The 14,162-nt window shown below is 41.6% G+C and overlaps 2 protein-coding genes across 4 annotated transcripts in view; one reads left to right on the top strand and one right to left on the bottom strand.

The window, feature by feature from the left end:
* LOC119446186 (kinesin-like protein unc-104) overlaps positions 1-11,051 on the top strand; it is a 111,751-nt gene extending 100,700 nt beyond the window's left edge. Inside the window, 4 exon segments of the mRNA XM_049663962.1 lie at positions 1,064-1,304; positions 1,841-1,960; positions 2,884-3,002; positions 4,157-11,051. Coding sequence (XP_049519919.1) covers positions 1,064-1,304; positions 1,841-1,960; positions 2,884-3,002; positions 4,157-4,199 — 523 coding nt within the window. The 3' untranslated portion in view covers positions 4,200-11,051.
* LOC119446188 (uncharacterized) overlaps positions 1-14,162 on the bottom strand; it is a 33,929-nt gene that overhangs the window by 2,046 nt on the left and 17,721 nt on the right. For 2 of the 3 annotated variants that reach the window (XM_049663964.1, XM_037710549.2), the window contains 2 exons: positions 12,468-12,542; positions 390-456 (listed from right to left, as the gene is read on the bottom strand). In XM_049663964.1, coding sequence (XP_049519921.1) covers positions 390-456; positions 12,468-12,542 — 142 coding nt within the window. Of the gene's footprint in view, positions 1-389; positions 457-12,147; positions 12,293-12,467; positions 12,543-14,162 lie in introns of those variants that run through there. The other variant, XM_037710550.2, reaches the window with a different exon arrangement.

Here is a 14,162-nt window from a genome sequence, read left to right as displayed (position 1 = left end):
CGAATTTGTAAACTTCATGCTTCTATTTTTCTCAGACTTAATAATTTTTGAGAATACCATTAAAAACATTTAAGTCCTAAATCAAAATGCCGCTTCCAACAGTCACTAGAATTTAACTTTCTCTCTCAAATGCAACAAATTTCATTAAAATCGGCCCAGTGGTTATCTCAGAAAAGTGCTTCTGTATTTTACATGTACTTGAATATACGGCATTGAAGTTGGGCCCAAGCTAAACTTCCTCTTAAGGCAGTGTGTAAATGCATGCACATGTTAGCTTAGACTTGGTTAGTTGTAGCCTTGTACCACACAAGACTTATTTATCTGCCATGCTATGAAGGCTCGCCTATGCAGTGAACTTAGTAAATTTCTTGCCAGTTAAATTCGCTTACCGTTTGAAAGAGAGGCGCCCTGGTGCTGTTCATTTGTTGCTTGCTTGGCCTCTAGTCTACACTGACCCTGCATGGAAGAGACGTGCATTGTATGTGGAGGACTTAAATAAGACTTTAATTTTGTGTATTTTTTTCTTGCTGAAGTTGAATAAATGCGAGTTCAGCTTGCATTAAGCTAGCTCACGCTGAGAGAATTTATACCCTTGAACATAGGTGATAGGTAGGCCTCGGTGGCTTATTGTTGCCAGCAGTTTGGTAGTATAAGGTGTGCTTAAAAATGAATGATAAGCCAAGACGCCATGATTGGTTTCAGTTAATCATAAATTGGATCAATTATATTAAATTTAGTTATTTAAGTTGACTATGTAATGCAGTGTCTTCACATTGTGATTAGTAGTACAGTGAAATTGTTGTGTGGACTTTCTTGCTGACTAGGGCATGACAACACGAACTGTTAAGGCAGCTTTCCTGTGAAGTTGTATGCGAGCAATATAGCAACAGAATTAATGTTAAATCTAGAAGGCTATGTTCACCTATATGTAGCTTTACGAGGTCAGTGTGGTTTTCACGATGCCATGCACCGTTATTCAGTGCTTCCACTGGTCGGGGAAAGGCGCAGTGCGGGGGAACAAACTTAAGCAACTGTTTAAGGCATCTACTGCCTGCGCTTGCAGCCTGCTTTCGCCAGAGAAGCCCTGCACGTCGGTGCCCGAGGCATTGGAAGCACGAGGATTGCCGAGCTGCTTGGCACCCCCCGCGGGTCTCAAGCCTGCCTCACACCCCCCAACCTTTGCTGGGGGAAACCCTTGCTTTGTGGCTGAGGTGGAAGAAGTGCGCCCCAGCCCCATCGTGTCACGCAAGGGCTACCTCAACCTCCTGGATGATCGCACCGGAAACTGGGTCAAGCGATGGCTGGTGAGCTGCTGCGACCGAGTCATTCCGTCAACAAGCAAGCAAAGCAAACGAAAGAATAAGCACCATTTTGCCTGGCTGACGTGCAAGTCTGTGCATTTGTTTGACACGCAGTTAACAAACTGTAGTTTTGGTATACTTTTGGAAAACTGAATACAAAACAGAAGTTATAAAAACCATACCGCTAAAGTATATACCCTGACACATAGTATCAAAAGTGCACACCTACTACGATGAATTGCTGAGGTCCTATTAAGTACTTAAAATTTTAATGAGCTATCTGTTTTCATTGACTTCACATAATCAACTACACGCTACTATACTTTGTTTAGAAAGTTGTTAATACAATATTCGTTCATCTTTTTTTGCCCATTTTTTATCCTCCGTTCATTTGTGTTCTTTAACGTTGGTATGTTACAAGACTGCTGTCACATCCCCTAAAGTAAGCCCTGCCAGGTCGTTGTGGCAAAAAAAGGCTTCTTTTCTGGCTGTTGAGCCTCTCTTAAAATGCTTGTCGTTTTTCGTTTCGTTTTTTTCAGGTCATCCGTCGCCCGTATGTCTTCATCTACCGTGATGAAAAGGATTACATTGAGAGGGAGCTCATCAACCTAGCCACAGCACAAGTGGAATACAATGAGGAGCAGCAGGCCATGTTGAAGGTACGCGACAGAGGGGTTTTATTAATTTTACGTTACAGTAACATGCCCTGGTGTGTCAACAAACTGCAGTAGACTCCCTTTAACACAAACATAACTTTTTTTGTTCATGTACATGAGAATTCATAGGCTTGCAACAGCTTTTTGTGGAAAATTTGGCCAACAGGAAACTTAGCATGTGCCCAAAATACAAATTTCTGCAAACGAAAATGGGTACCTTTTACTAAACTAGGTATGAAATGAGCGTAATTGAGGAAGAATCTATGAGAAACATACTGAATGCTAAGCAATACTCTTGGAGAGCTCCTACAGTACTTACAGGAATTAGCCGCGCAGTTTTTGCCATTTCTGCAACGGTTTTACTCCTTTGACAAAATGAGTCATGGCTGTCCAATGCTTGTGAGAATCTGCTTAGAACTCGCATACTCTTAAGGAAACTGATACAGAGTGGAATGTGCCTCTTTGTTGGCTGTCATCACTCCTTTCTACTGCTTGCATGTATTAAGTTGTGTGGTGATGCTCAGCCTTTTCTTTTTCGTAGCGTTTCTATGCAGCGCACTCTTTTTCTATGCAGAGCAAAAGAGTGAAATAGCCATCACGTTGTGGAATGCTGGTCAGTCTGTATTAAATAGAGTGCATAAATCAAAGGATTTGTAGTGCCCACTGACGCTGCTAAGCGGGGACGCTAAGGTCGACACTCTCGGCCGGTGCCTTGGGGCCGGCTTCACCCCAGACTTCACCCCAAAGAGAGTCTACTCTTTGCCAAATCCTGATCATTCTTTTTCTGTCAGCTGCGCCACATTAAAAATATTTTTTTTTGTTAGATTTCCGTTTCTTGATAAGTTTCTTTTGCCATGCCCCATCGTCATCATGCTCATCATCATGGGTTGAGGTTAAAACTTTGACATGCTCTTGTGGAAATGCAGGTTCCCAACACATTTTCTGTGGTGACGAAGAGCCGTGGATTCTTGCTCCAGACACTGGGGGAGAAGGAGATTCACGAGTGGCTGTATGCTATTAACCCACTACTAGCAGGGCAGATCAGGTATGCACCGCTTCCCGCGCACCCAGACTGGTCGTCATGTGTAAACAGCTGTTCGTGAGTTGTAATAACTGACTGTTGCGTGTCAATGTGTAATGCCAACATACCCGAAGGGACGTCTCGCTTAAAAAGGAAGTGATGTGGTTCTTGTGCTTCGTCAAAACCATTGAAGCCTGTAGACCACATATTCTGGGTGTAAAAAAACAATAGTACAGTAACTCGGTTTTCTATAGTGCAAATATGCCAGTTGGCAAAGCTATGCTTTGTGTGAGCCATTTTCAGATGTGTACGAACTGCAGTGCAGCAAGGTTACTTTTGAAGTTTAACATTGTAGCTCCTAGCTCTGGCACCACGCAGTCAGTGCGTCGTATTTCGAAGATGTTTTGTTGCATTTATTGTTCCTTATCCCGGTGCGAGTATCAGGGGTCTCGCTTTCGTGAAATATTTAAAAGAAGGCCTGCTCTTGCATGTTTCACCAGCTGCAAATAGGCATTGACATGAAGTAGTGATAGCAATAAAGAAACAAATTGGTTTTCTGGTCACGTTGGATTGTACACACTTGTAGGAAGAAAAGATCAAATGATGGCAGACGACATTTTCTTCAGTTATTTTGCCGATAACGATCAGTTAAAGCTCAGATATTCCATTCTCTACCTGTACAAGTTGCGGGTGTCAGCTATAGTTTCAGCAATTTAGCACTTGTTCCTGGCCAACTGCCTTCTGACAGTTTGTGTTTGAAGAACCTACTCAAGGACTGAGTGACTGAAGTCTATGCTAGCTTAAAATGCTGGCCAGGTCAAGTTTTCAGATATTGTCATAAGCACTTCCAGAAACGTTACTGTATGCAGCCTAATTCGTTAAGAAGATGAGGACACCGGGCATTTTTTGTCCCCTAAAAAGAACAATCGCACACTTGTTGCAAATATAATCTGGCTATTTCGAAGCCTTGCAATTTACATTTTCGTTAGATTAGTGCTATGTTTGTATGGGATTGCAAAGGATGTGGGAGGAAGCCAGGCAAGACGGTGTATGTCACTTGTGATGCTTTACTCGATAGGAAAGTTAAAGAAACAAAGAGAGAGAGAGAGAAAAAAAAGCTTTTTAAATCTCACCTTATGTTTCGTTTCTCCTTCCCCTTTTCTCTTTTTCTTCTTCAGATCAAAATTGGCACGAAAACAGAATGTAGACCTTGGCCTGTAAGTGATTGAAGAGGCACCCGCCCTGTCCTTGCTACTAAAAGAGGTGGTCCTTGGTTTCTCTCGAGAGGAGCTCACATGACAGCTTGCAATAATTGGGGGAGCTAACATGAGTGAACACCTTAGTTGTTTGAAGCATGCGTGACGCCGTTTTTGCTTTTACAGTGGTTTTTAGTACGTACGGCAGAGAGCACTACGCACCTTCTTGCCCATTTCTGCTTTGTTTTATATTTCTCTTTATTTTTATTCCTTAGGAATGGTCTTTTAATTTTGATGACAGACATACCAAATGGGTAACAAGGTTGTGCACACTATGAGGGTACAGACATGAATGCCAGTGAAATGTGTGTTGGTGGGCTTTCTTTCATTTTTTTCTGCCTCGTTACTGGATTGAGAATCGTACGGCTGCGAGTATGTTGCACTCAGGCATCTCAGTTTGACCTGTGCCCTCACGAAAACTAGCTTCTACATTGCAGCTGCTTAATGAATTTACGCAGTTCGAAATATTCACCCTTCAGTGCCCTCTTGATGAATTGAGACAGGAAAACATTAAGTTTTTTTTGAGCATCAAAGGAATGTTTAGTGCTTTTGAACACTGATCTAGTATTGTTTGGGTCTTGATTTTGTGTTCCCGTGTGGTGGCAAAATCTGTGCTTGCTTTTTTTTTTTTTAACCACACACATACGATTCACTGACGTTCATTGTGGTAGGATCTGTAGTGTTCTGCTACATGCAGCAAGTGTGTAAAGAGTTGTTTTTGTTGCAATTGTTTTAATGTAAACTCCTTCATTCCTGTGTACTTTACACATACACATGCATACATATATATATATATGTATATTTATAGGAACCTCTGTTTTCCATATCACATAGGTCTGCTATTTATATGAATGTATAAAATGCCTAAAATGGATATTTTACCCTGTTTGAAAAGGCACATAGCCTGTGAAGTTTATTTACATGAGTTGTTCGCTTTCTGGGAGTGTTTTTATTGTAGAGAGGGAGATGGCCATTGATTATCACGATGGCTGCTCGGCGTAGCTTTAGTGTACGTAGTTATGATTGAGGCAAGGACTCTCGGGTTCTTCGAGTTTTCTATACACATGAAATCAACCTACGAAGGAAAAAAAAAAAGACAACAAGAAAGGCACGCTGTGATGATTATTAGCTTCGGAGCTTTCTGTATATAATAACGACAGCACACTTTTTCCTGTCTCCTTTACGTGCGACTCTTCCGATGTTCATTGCCCTGTGCCCGACTGATTGTATATGTAGTTTGCTCGATCTTGTTTTCTTTCTCTCTTTGTGTGCTTTAAAGGATTTGAATGAGTGGGCAGGGCATTGCAAGACGAGTATGCAAGAGTGGTTTGTGTGAAAGCGTCTCACTTGTATGGGTGTTGATGTGATTCTGCTTGGCTTGCGTTGTTGCTTGGGGGTCATCTGTCGCTAGAGCAACACCAACGCCTAGCAAGTACACCTTTCTGGGTATTCAGAACGCCTGTACAATCGAAGCGCTGTCGCACTTGAAGGTGTCCGAGCAAGAGAGGTTGAGAGAGAGTTGTGCTTTCAAAACTGCTTTCGCGCTTCGGAGAGCACCATTGTTTTTTTTCCCACCAGCCACGCTGTGCAGCTTATTTCCTATTGCTGTTTGCTCCGGCGTGGATCACTCCTGCATACTGTTTAGTGTACATAACCTATTTTTTTGTGTCTGTATGTAAATGTGTTACGTGTATATACAATGTACTTTCATTACCCGTATACTACGACACGACTGTAGCATGCGACACTCTGGCCCTCGGTGTTTACAGGTTGTTTCTCAGCGCGCTATCGCTTATGCAGTGGTTCCGGATCAATGCTATCACAGTTATATACGCACTATCTTGTCGCTCCTCTTGTGAAGAGCACGGCCTTTTGCGAACTTAGTGTGCTGATCATGTTCAGGGTTTTTCTCTCTCCTCGAGGCTTGCAAACTAAATGTAATAAGAAATATAGACCGATGCTGACTGGCAGTTTAGCTTCAGCTGGGCAACTACTACTAGACGGGGTTTTGATGCACATTGCTTCAGTTTTTTTAAAGTTAATGTCGGGTGAATGCGTGGATGCTTTGCAACTTTTCAATTTGAAGAGCCTTAAGATTGTTGTATGTCATGGAGAATGGTATTAACATTACCTAGAGAAGGGTGATAGTTTAACTTGTGGTGTAGCAAGTTACTCTCAGTAGCTGCAGCTAACTGAAGTCAAAATTAACACAAACTATGGGATATTTTATTTCCGTGGTTTCAGCTTCCCAGCATGACAAAATTACAAAGCACAGAGCTCTATCTTTTTCCTTAATGATCATGAAACAGAGAGAAAAAGAAAAAGAGAAATACATGCGGGAGAAAAAGTCAGGAACCAGTAAACTACAAGTGCTTGTTCCCAATAATCGTAATAATAATCATAAGACTCCTGTTGTAAGTAGTTGGCAGTGCGCAGTGTTGCACGACACATCTGCACACAGAGGCATAATCTCACGGGTGGCTTCTTCCACGCTAATGAGACTCTTTATATTGCTTGTCTTGCATTGCGCACAGGAAATAGCTAGATAAGTTTATGAACCCGTTGCCTTCACTGTGCAACTTTGATAAGGCATTAACTGCTATGTTAGGTGCAAAACGAAACACGAGCGCGGCAGTGCACTGGTGATATTGGTGGGCATGATTTGAGTGCCTGATTCTCAGTTTGACACAAACTTCAGCAAGCCTGTTGTGCATTTGAGAGATAGCTGTATATCGAGATGCACCTTCAGCAGAGAGGGTGGTAAGAAATTGTGGCAGCACATACTGTGTATGACAAAAATGATGGCTCGGTAACAGAGGAGGCTGCAGTCCAGGCTGACGAGTTACTTTGTAATATATTTATTTCATTACAAGTGAGATGTGAAAACTGATCGCAAAGTAAAGTCGCAGGCACGAATTTCGATTTGCGCAGAAAGCGTTGACTCAAGTCGTTACAGAATGGGCACATTTTTATCCTATGTGTTGTGAACAGTCACCTATGCTTCGTTTACATTGTAACTCAGAAACATGAGGAGGACTTTGTTACAAAATCTCATTAGTAGAATGCTGCTCCATTAAGATAAAAGTGTGTGGCATTCACCGCGACATGTTGTGCACCGTGCCCACACATGACACTTCATGCACATGTTGTGCTGCCACATTCGCTTAAGTACACAGTTTAAGTAAGTGTACTTGTGTATTATTTACACTAGCAGACACGAGTACAGCCTTTGTCAAAAGAAACAGGACCACTACAAGCATGAGTGTTGCTGAGTCCTGGCTTTATCGTATTGTGCCCTTAGAACATCTAGCACCAGAAAGAGTTTGCACCCTTATGTAGCATTTTTCAATGGTGCGGACACAACAGGAGTTGAACTAGACACTCCCGGAGTCAGCTGCGATCATGTGTGCAGTGCCCTTATTTTTTTCACACAGGCTGTAACTAGCGCAGTGAATGTGCAACTTGTTAAAAAATTCTCCGAAACAAGTGTACTAAAATTTTCGACCAGAAATTGTACATTTGGTCCTAGCAAGCAAAGAACCTGATTAGAAATGCCGAGAAATTTATTCTCTTTTCTCTCGCCTGTATTTTTAATTACCAGCCCAAGCAACTCATGGCATGATGTATGCTACTTCGCCGCACCTTATGAAGGGAACATCTGAGTATGGGGATCTGAAAGAGGGTGAAAGGCACTTTATACTTCCTTATAATGCTCTCACTTGTATGGTTAGTCAAGAGTGTCCACTGCTGCCTTAATGATAGTACGAGAAGCTGAAATGCAGGTGTAGTCTTAACGCCAAGTCATAGTGGCTGGCCTTCTTGTGGACGGTGCATTTATTCTCGTGAATAGGTGCGCGGTAAATCTAGCACTTCTGCCACTCTTGTTTTGTCGGTAGTGAAACCAATGCATCAGATCAAAAGCATGCTAGAAGGCAGATATCTTTACTGAAATTGCAGTTTGAATGCCTTGGTCTTGTATTTCGCGGTTCCCTATCATAGAGCTTCCGTCGGGGGGCTACCTGGTTTGACAAGCACTGCTTACAAGTGAGTTTAAGCAAACATTCCATTCCTCAGCGTGATGCTTGGCGCTAGTGCGAGCAGACATCACATGTAAAGCATCTGGAAGCAACAGTAAACAGCAGTCCTGAGAGATCCCTTTTGAAGAAGAAGAAAAAACAAAACAAAAGGACTATACAAACAAAACAAAAAAGGAAGTTGCTCAAGTTCAGACCAAGCAGATTGATAGACTTGCTGTCGAGATATTGCTAAGCGAACCTGCCAGAACATTTTAGCGTTTCACTCTGAAATGAGAAATGACATGTAAATTTTAATCATTTATATTTCTGGGACTCTATTATTATTATATATATTTTTTTTGTCATAAGACAGTTGTCATCTAATGAAGGTTTTTATTTGTTTGAAGTCAAATGAAAGTAGAAGTTATAGCACTTATGTTTTTGAACTTGTACAGGCATAACAGCTCAGTTCCTGCAGTAGTGAAAGAGGCCTCCAGCGGACGGTTGTCAGCTTTTTGCAACACAAAAGTCGTAATGTTCAACCTAGCTGGAGGCGATGGTCATTTTTTGCCATGACTGCAACAGTGAACATGCCTGTACAGTGCAGCTAGTCATTTTTGTTAATATTTGTATTAAGCTAGCTTTAACTTGTGTGCACAATTTTCACTATTTGTGACTAGTTAACTTTGTCATATTTTCAAAAGATAACACAGACATTCTTTTTTATGGGAACATCACATGGCAGGACTTCTATACTTAACAAGCTTATGGTATACTGTTCAAGCCAGCAAAAGAAAACATGACAAGCTGCAAGATGTAATGTCACATACGGATGTCATAGGGATGCAATTGAAAAAAAAAATTTTTTTTTGGTCATCCGCACTGGCAACATAGGTCTTTTCACCTATGCTCTGAACTGATGTCACAGTTAACTCTCTTGTTTACAAATTTTCAACTTGTCTTTAAATGTCCAAGGGAAGTCCAATGCTTGCGGCAGTATAAGCACCATTGCTTAATGCAGGTAGATGTGTGAAAACTTCGCCATGGCCTAAAAAGCACAGTGCTTCCTCTGAATGTTGTTTCCAAGAGCTCATGTAAATGATGTGGTTGCACTTACTTGAGCTAGTAACGATTTAAAGAGAAAGGTGGAATGGATAAATGAACTGATAAATTAGTGGCTTGGCATTGTGCTCTTTTACACAGTAGACAAAGCAGTGACTTTCGTCAATCACTTCGAGCTGCTCGTTCTGAATTGTTTCATCTGCTGACACTGCTTGTGGTGGTGTTCCTTTGTAAACTTGCACACAACTAGTGCAACTTTAATTTTTTCAGAGCACCCCATTCTTCTTATGTGTACGACTCTCTTTGTGTCAGGAACACCCGTCAACTTCTTTCTACCAGAACACTGTTTGAACCTGTGGCCTCGAAATGCGCTTGTTTTCATTGCGAGAAGGTGTAAGGACATACTATATTACGCATGTTTACACAGAAAAGAAGACACTCACTATGGCATGAAAGGTTGGACCGCACCTACTGGGACCTTTAAATGAACTCCTGCAAACATCTTTACCAGTACTTGCTAACTCATTTAAAAAGTTAACATCACGAAGAAGAGCACTTCATATGCTGTCCGATGCCTTCTCTCATGTAGGCCTCATTCCCTGTGGCAGCAGCAAAACAAGCAAAAAGCGATCTAGCATAGCTTGCCAACAGGGACTGCCGAGACAGAAGTGTAAACATATGTATCGTATGACCTTCTCAAGATGAAAACAAGATGCTGTCTTGGAAAATCTGGCTGTATTTGCTTTTTGCTTACAGCTGCAATTCCAAAAGTGTACAAGTTTGGGCTGGTTGTAATAATTTTGCAGTGTACCTCGAAATGGTGGACACGGAAAGGGTCAGACATACACAATAATGATGTTTGTGAGTCTGCCCTGTGATGTACTATCAGCACTAGTTGAAATGTGAACACCGGAGTGATTTCTGTGTATGTACTATCAGCGCTAATTGAAATGTGAACAGCAGAGCGATTTTTTTTTTTTGCGCAACCTAGCGAAATGCAATGAGTACTAAGATTCGTGATCAACTCTGGTGCATCGTAAGCATTGCTCATCACGCATCATAGTTGGTTGTGAATCGTCACATCCACTGCTTTTTGTTAGACTGTGCAAAAACCAAAAACCAAGTGCTCTGCTGTTCTCATGTCAATCTGTGTCAATAGCGCGTTTGCCCCTTGTCGTGGCCGCCATCTTGTGACACCTCTCTGCCTTTTTGTTTATTTGGGCACAGTGACAGTGTCACACACAGTGACACCTACCATGCATAAATTGTGCGTACACTCAGTTTCTGAAGTCTAGATCAAGTCACTTTGTTCTGCCAATCGCATGCGACTTTTTGAGACAAAGCACATTCGAAGGTGAAAGTCTGGGTTGGCCTAAGGCAAGAAAAATATATATAAAAGGAAAGAGCTCTATATTAGCGCCCTATCTTAATTCTTTGTGGAGACATCTGCAATCTGTGTTCAACGTGTACAGCTGTGACTTGCATTGTGTAGTTGTCATAAAGGGCCAGTTGTTTTAGGGTGGCGAAAGAAAAGGACAATGAGAACAATCCATTACAAATTTGAAGAGTGCTGTCCTCCCAACTCTGGATTTTTCATCTGTCACCTTCAAGATGTTATTGTCTGTTGGTCGCGCCTGACTAAAGAAAACAATGACGAAAACAGTGCTGTGATTTGTTGCATTGAAGGCAGCCGTTTCTCCCTTCTTGAGTTTTTCAAATAAAGCTCAAGGCTGACTGTGCAGGTGCAGTTATTCTTACTTCTTCTTCTTCTTTCTGGGGTTTTACGTGCCAAAACCAGTTCTGATTATGAGGCACGCCGTAGTGGAGGGCTCAGGATTAATTTTGACCACCTGGGGTTCTTAAACATTATTCTTACTTCTTAGTTGAGCCCGCTTTCCAACTTTACGTGGGCTTGGAAGAACAATAAAACAATAGCAATCGCAATACATAAGAAATCTTTCAGTCTGATAGTATCCTAATGGACTCATAATGGGAGACTTAAGGTAAAGACATCTCCTTAGTCATATAGCGATCATTGCATATACAATCCTTTCAATGCTAAATGCAGCCTCACAAGCATGGCATGTAACATTAACTTACAAACGCGTGTATAATTTCAATAATAGCCTCAGTGTGAAGTTTATATTATTGTGTCTTGACAATAGAAGCTCGTGGCATTCCTTTGGCATAGGTCCACATATGGTGGCAATATGGTGGCATATTTCCTAAAGTCAGCTTCGCCACAATACAGCAATGTTATGCAGTAAAGCATACTTGCATGTTATATCAGTCAATGTTGAAATTAGTGTCAGCATAGCGCTCAAGTACTTACTCCAAGCTGAGAGTCAAAACATAGAAAAGTGAAAATAATAAAGGTAAGTATTCGGGTAGGAATGCACCCCAGAAGTGCTTGGTGCTCGTGCTATCAGATATCGAGACAACCAAGTATCCATGCTATCAAATGCCTGTGCTCAGAAATGCGCATGGTAAAAGTGGTAGCTGATGTTCCAAACATACACATGCATGATGTTATTTAGTGGGGTGCATCGCACACACTGCATGCTCTCATAGGGGACTACAGAGTGTGACAACACCTCTTTTTCAGAAAGCAGTAAACAAGACAAAGTGTGTCTGCCTAACTAGTAACAACCTTTTTTGAAGAAACCTGCAACATGTTCTAAGCATTTAATAACATGTGCGAGGCTTCACAAACGGTTTGCAGCGAGCCTTGGTATTTGTCGTAATTTGCAACAAACTAGCCTGCCTTTCTAATATTGCACGAACACTACCAAACAAACAACAAACAAACAAATAAAAGTCAGACATGCTCAAGGATGAATAAATGTATAAATTTATTTTGAAAAATATATGTATATCATATATATAAAGACGCAGTGTGACGACCGCGTGAATTAAAAACCGTGCTTGCAAAAAAGTGCTCTTAGCGTCTTTGCCTCAAAAGAGGTATCTGTTCATTGTCCTGCAAAACAAAAACAAAACAAAAAAAGAAAACTGGAGGATGGCAGTTGGCACACATAGGTTGGTACAGTCAGGCTAAGAAAGCATGTGAGTTCAACACACAAATAACAGGAAACGTGCGAGTGTTAGTGCGCATCGCTGGCAGCGGTTAGTTCCGTTTTTGATGAACTGTCTACCTCTTCTGCTTCCTCGTCGTTCTCGTTCGTCGACTGCTGCTGGCCGAGTTGTGGGAATGAGGCAAGGAACAGCACCTAGAGACAGAATAGGCATGTAGTTTGAATGCAGCAAAGCAACACATACACGCACAAAACAAAATCCAAGCAAGACAGAAGTTTGTAGGATGATGAAGACTTGCAAATGATCAACCATAGTCGAATGAGGGATGTCTCTGGCTGGAGCTAACAATAAAAGAGTTGATGAGTGCTACAACACCACAAGAAGCCTCGGCACAAGTTTTTGAAATTCATGATAAGAGAACCTGGGACCAGGTAAGTATGCTGCACCATAAGTCGGGAAACTAGGTCACATAGAGGTGTCAATACATTGCGCAGGCGATGAAGAGTATTTTAGACCATACAAGAAACTAAAGTCACAGCTTCTGATGTGAGGTCCCGGGTTTCATAAATATGTGAATCTGCATTGCAAAATAGTTGGCTCACATAAAGAATATACAGTGGACTTCCGTTAATTCGACCCTGACAGGACTGACGAAACTGGCTGAATTATCTGGCAGGTCGAATTAAACAAGTTCGCAGAAAAAACACCAAAACACACCACTGATTCACTTGGCAGTACTTTTTTTATTCTTACGTGCCCCTAAATCAAACACTCACCCGCTTTCTATGTGTCTAAAGTAGAAAACTAACGCAGAAATGACATTAAAGCTCCTAAACAAAGTAGAAATTTAACGCGCACCCGATTTTTATCAAGAAAAATGGGCAAGGGTCTAATATGTGTTGCACAATGGTGGCCTATTTTCTAAAGTCAGCTTCGCCAAAATACAGAAATGTTATGCAGTAAAGCATACAAATGATGAAATGGGATAAATACTGTAATCGGACAATGTGAGCCACCGTCATTGCTTGAAAATATTCCTATGGCAGGCCAAAAATAAGCCTTTTGAGCACGAGATGGCGTGTGCTCGACACATTCATGGACCCTAAGCTCCACCTAGACGGACACTGTTGCTAAAGGGGTCATGATTGGGGTCACCATTGGGATCAGGTGCGTGCGAGCTGACCAGCCAAGCTCGAATTATCCGGCGAAAGCCAATTTTTGGCTCGAAATACCGAAGTTTGGGTCTGTGGAAATGTATGGGTACATGCTGGAATCTTTGGTCGGGATGGAATTAACTGAAAAATATCGAATTAACGGAGTCGAATTAAAAAAAGTCTACTGTATTAAGTATAAAATGTGTGTGCTCACTTACACGCTTCATTTTCCTGTACATCCACTTGGTAATACAGTCGATCACAGATATATCGAACCCAAAGGGGACCACAAAGTAGTTTAATATATTGATAATTCAATATATAAAGCATGCCAATCTGAAGCTTATCTGAAAACTTCGCACGTCCTGGACAGTTTTCCGAGATTGAGACAAGCGGGAGCTTGCCGATTTGTGTCTCAAGGTCATGTTGGATGCAGAGAAGTTTACTTATTTAACTTTTTACATACAGTTGTCGCAAGTAACTGAAGCTGTACTAACCCTAAATGCTTGTGTTGCCCACTCGTGTGGGACCTATGGTACTCCTCGCATGTTTTAATTTTGGATAAGGTAGAAATGGAAGCAGTGTAGAAACAAACAAGCCTGTATGAATATGCACAGTGTTGTCATCAGCGCACCTGTACTGTGAACCACACAGGAACAT

The sequence above is a fragment of the Dermacentor silvarum genome, chromosome 3 (assembly GCF_013339745.2).
Source record: "Dermacentor silvarum isolate Dsil-2018 chromosome 3, BIME_Dsil_1.4, whole genome shotgun sequence".
NCBI lineage: Eukaryota > Metazoa > Arthropoda > Arachnida > Ixodida > Ixodidae > Dermacentor > Dermacentor silvarum.
Note: the sequence above shows the minus strand (reverse complement) of the source record. Positions and strands in the feature narration are given on the sequence as shown.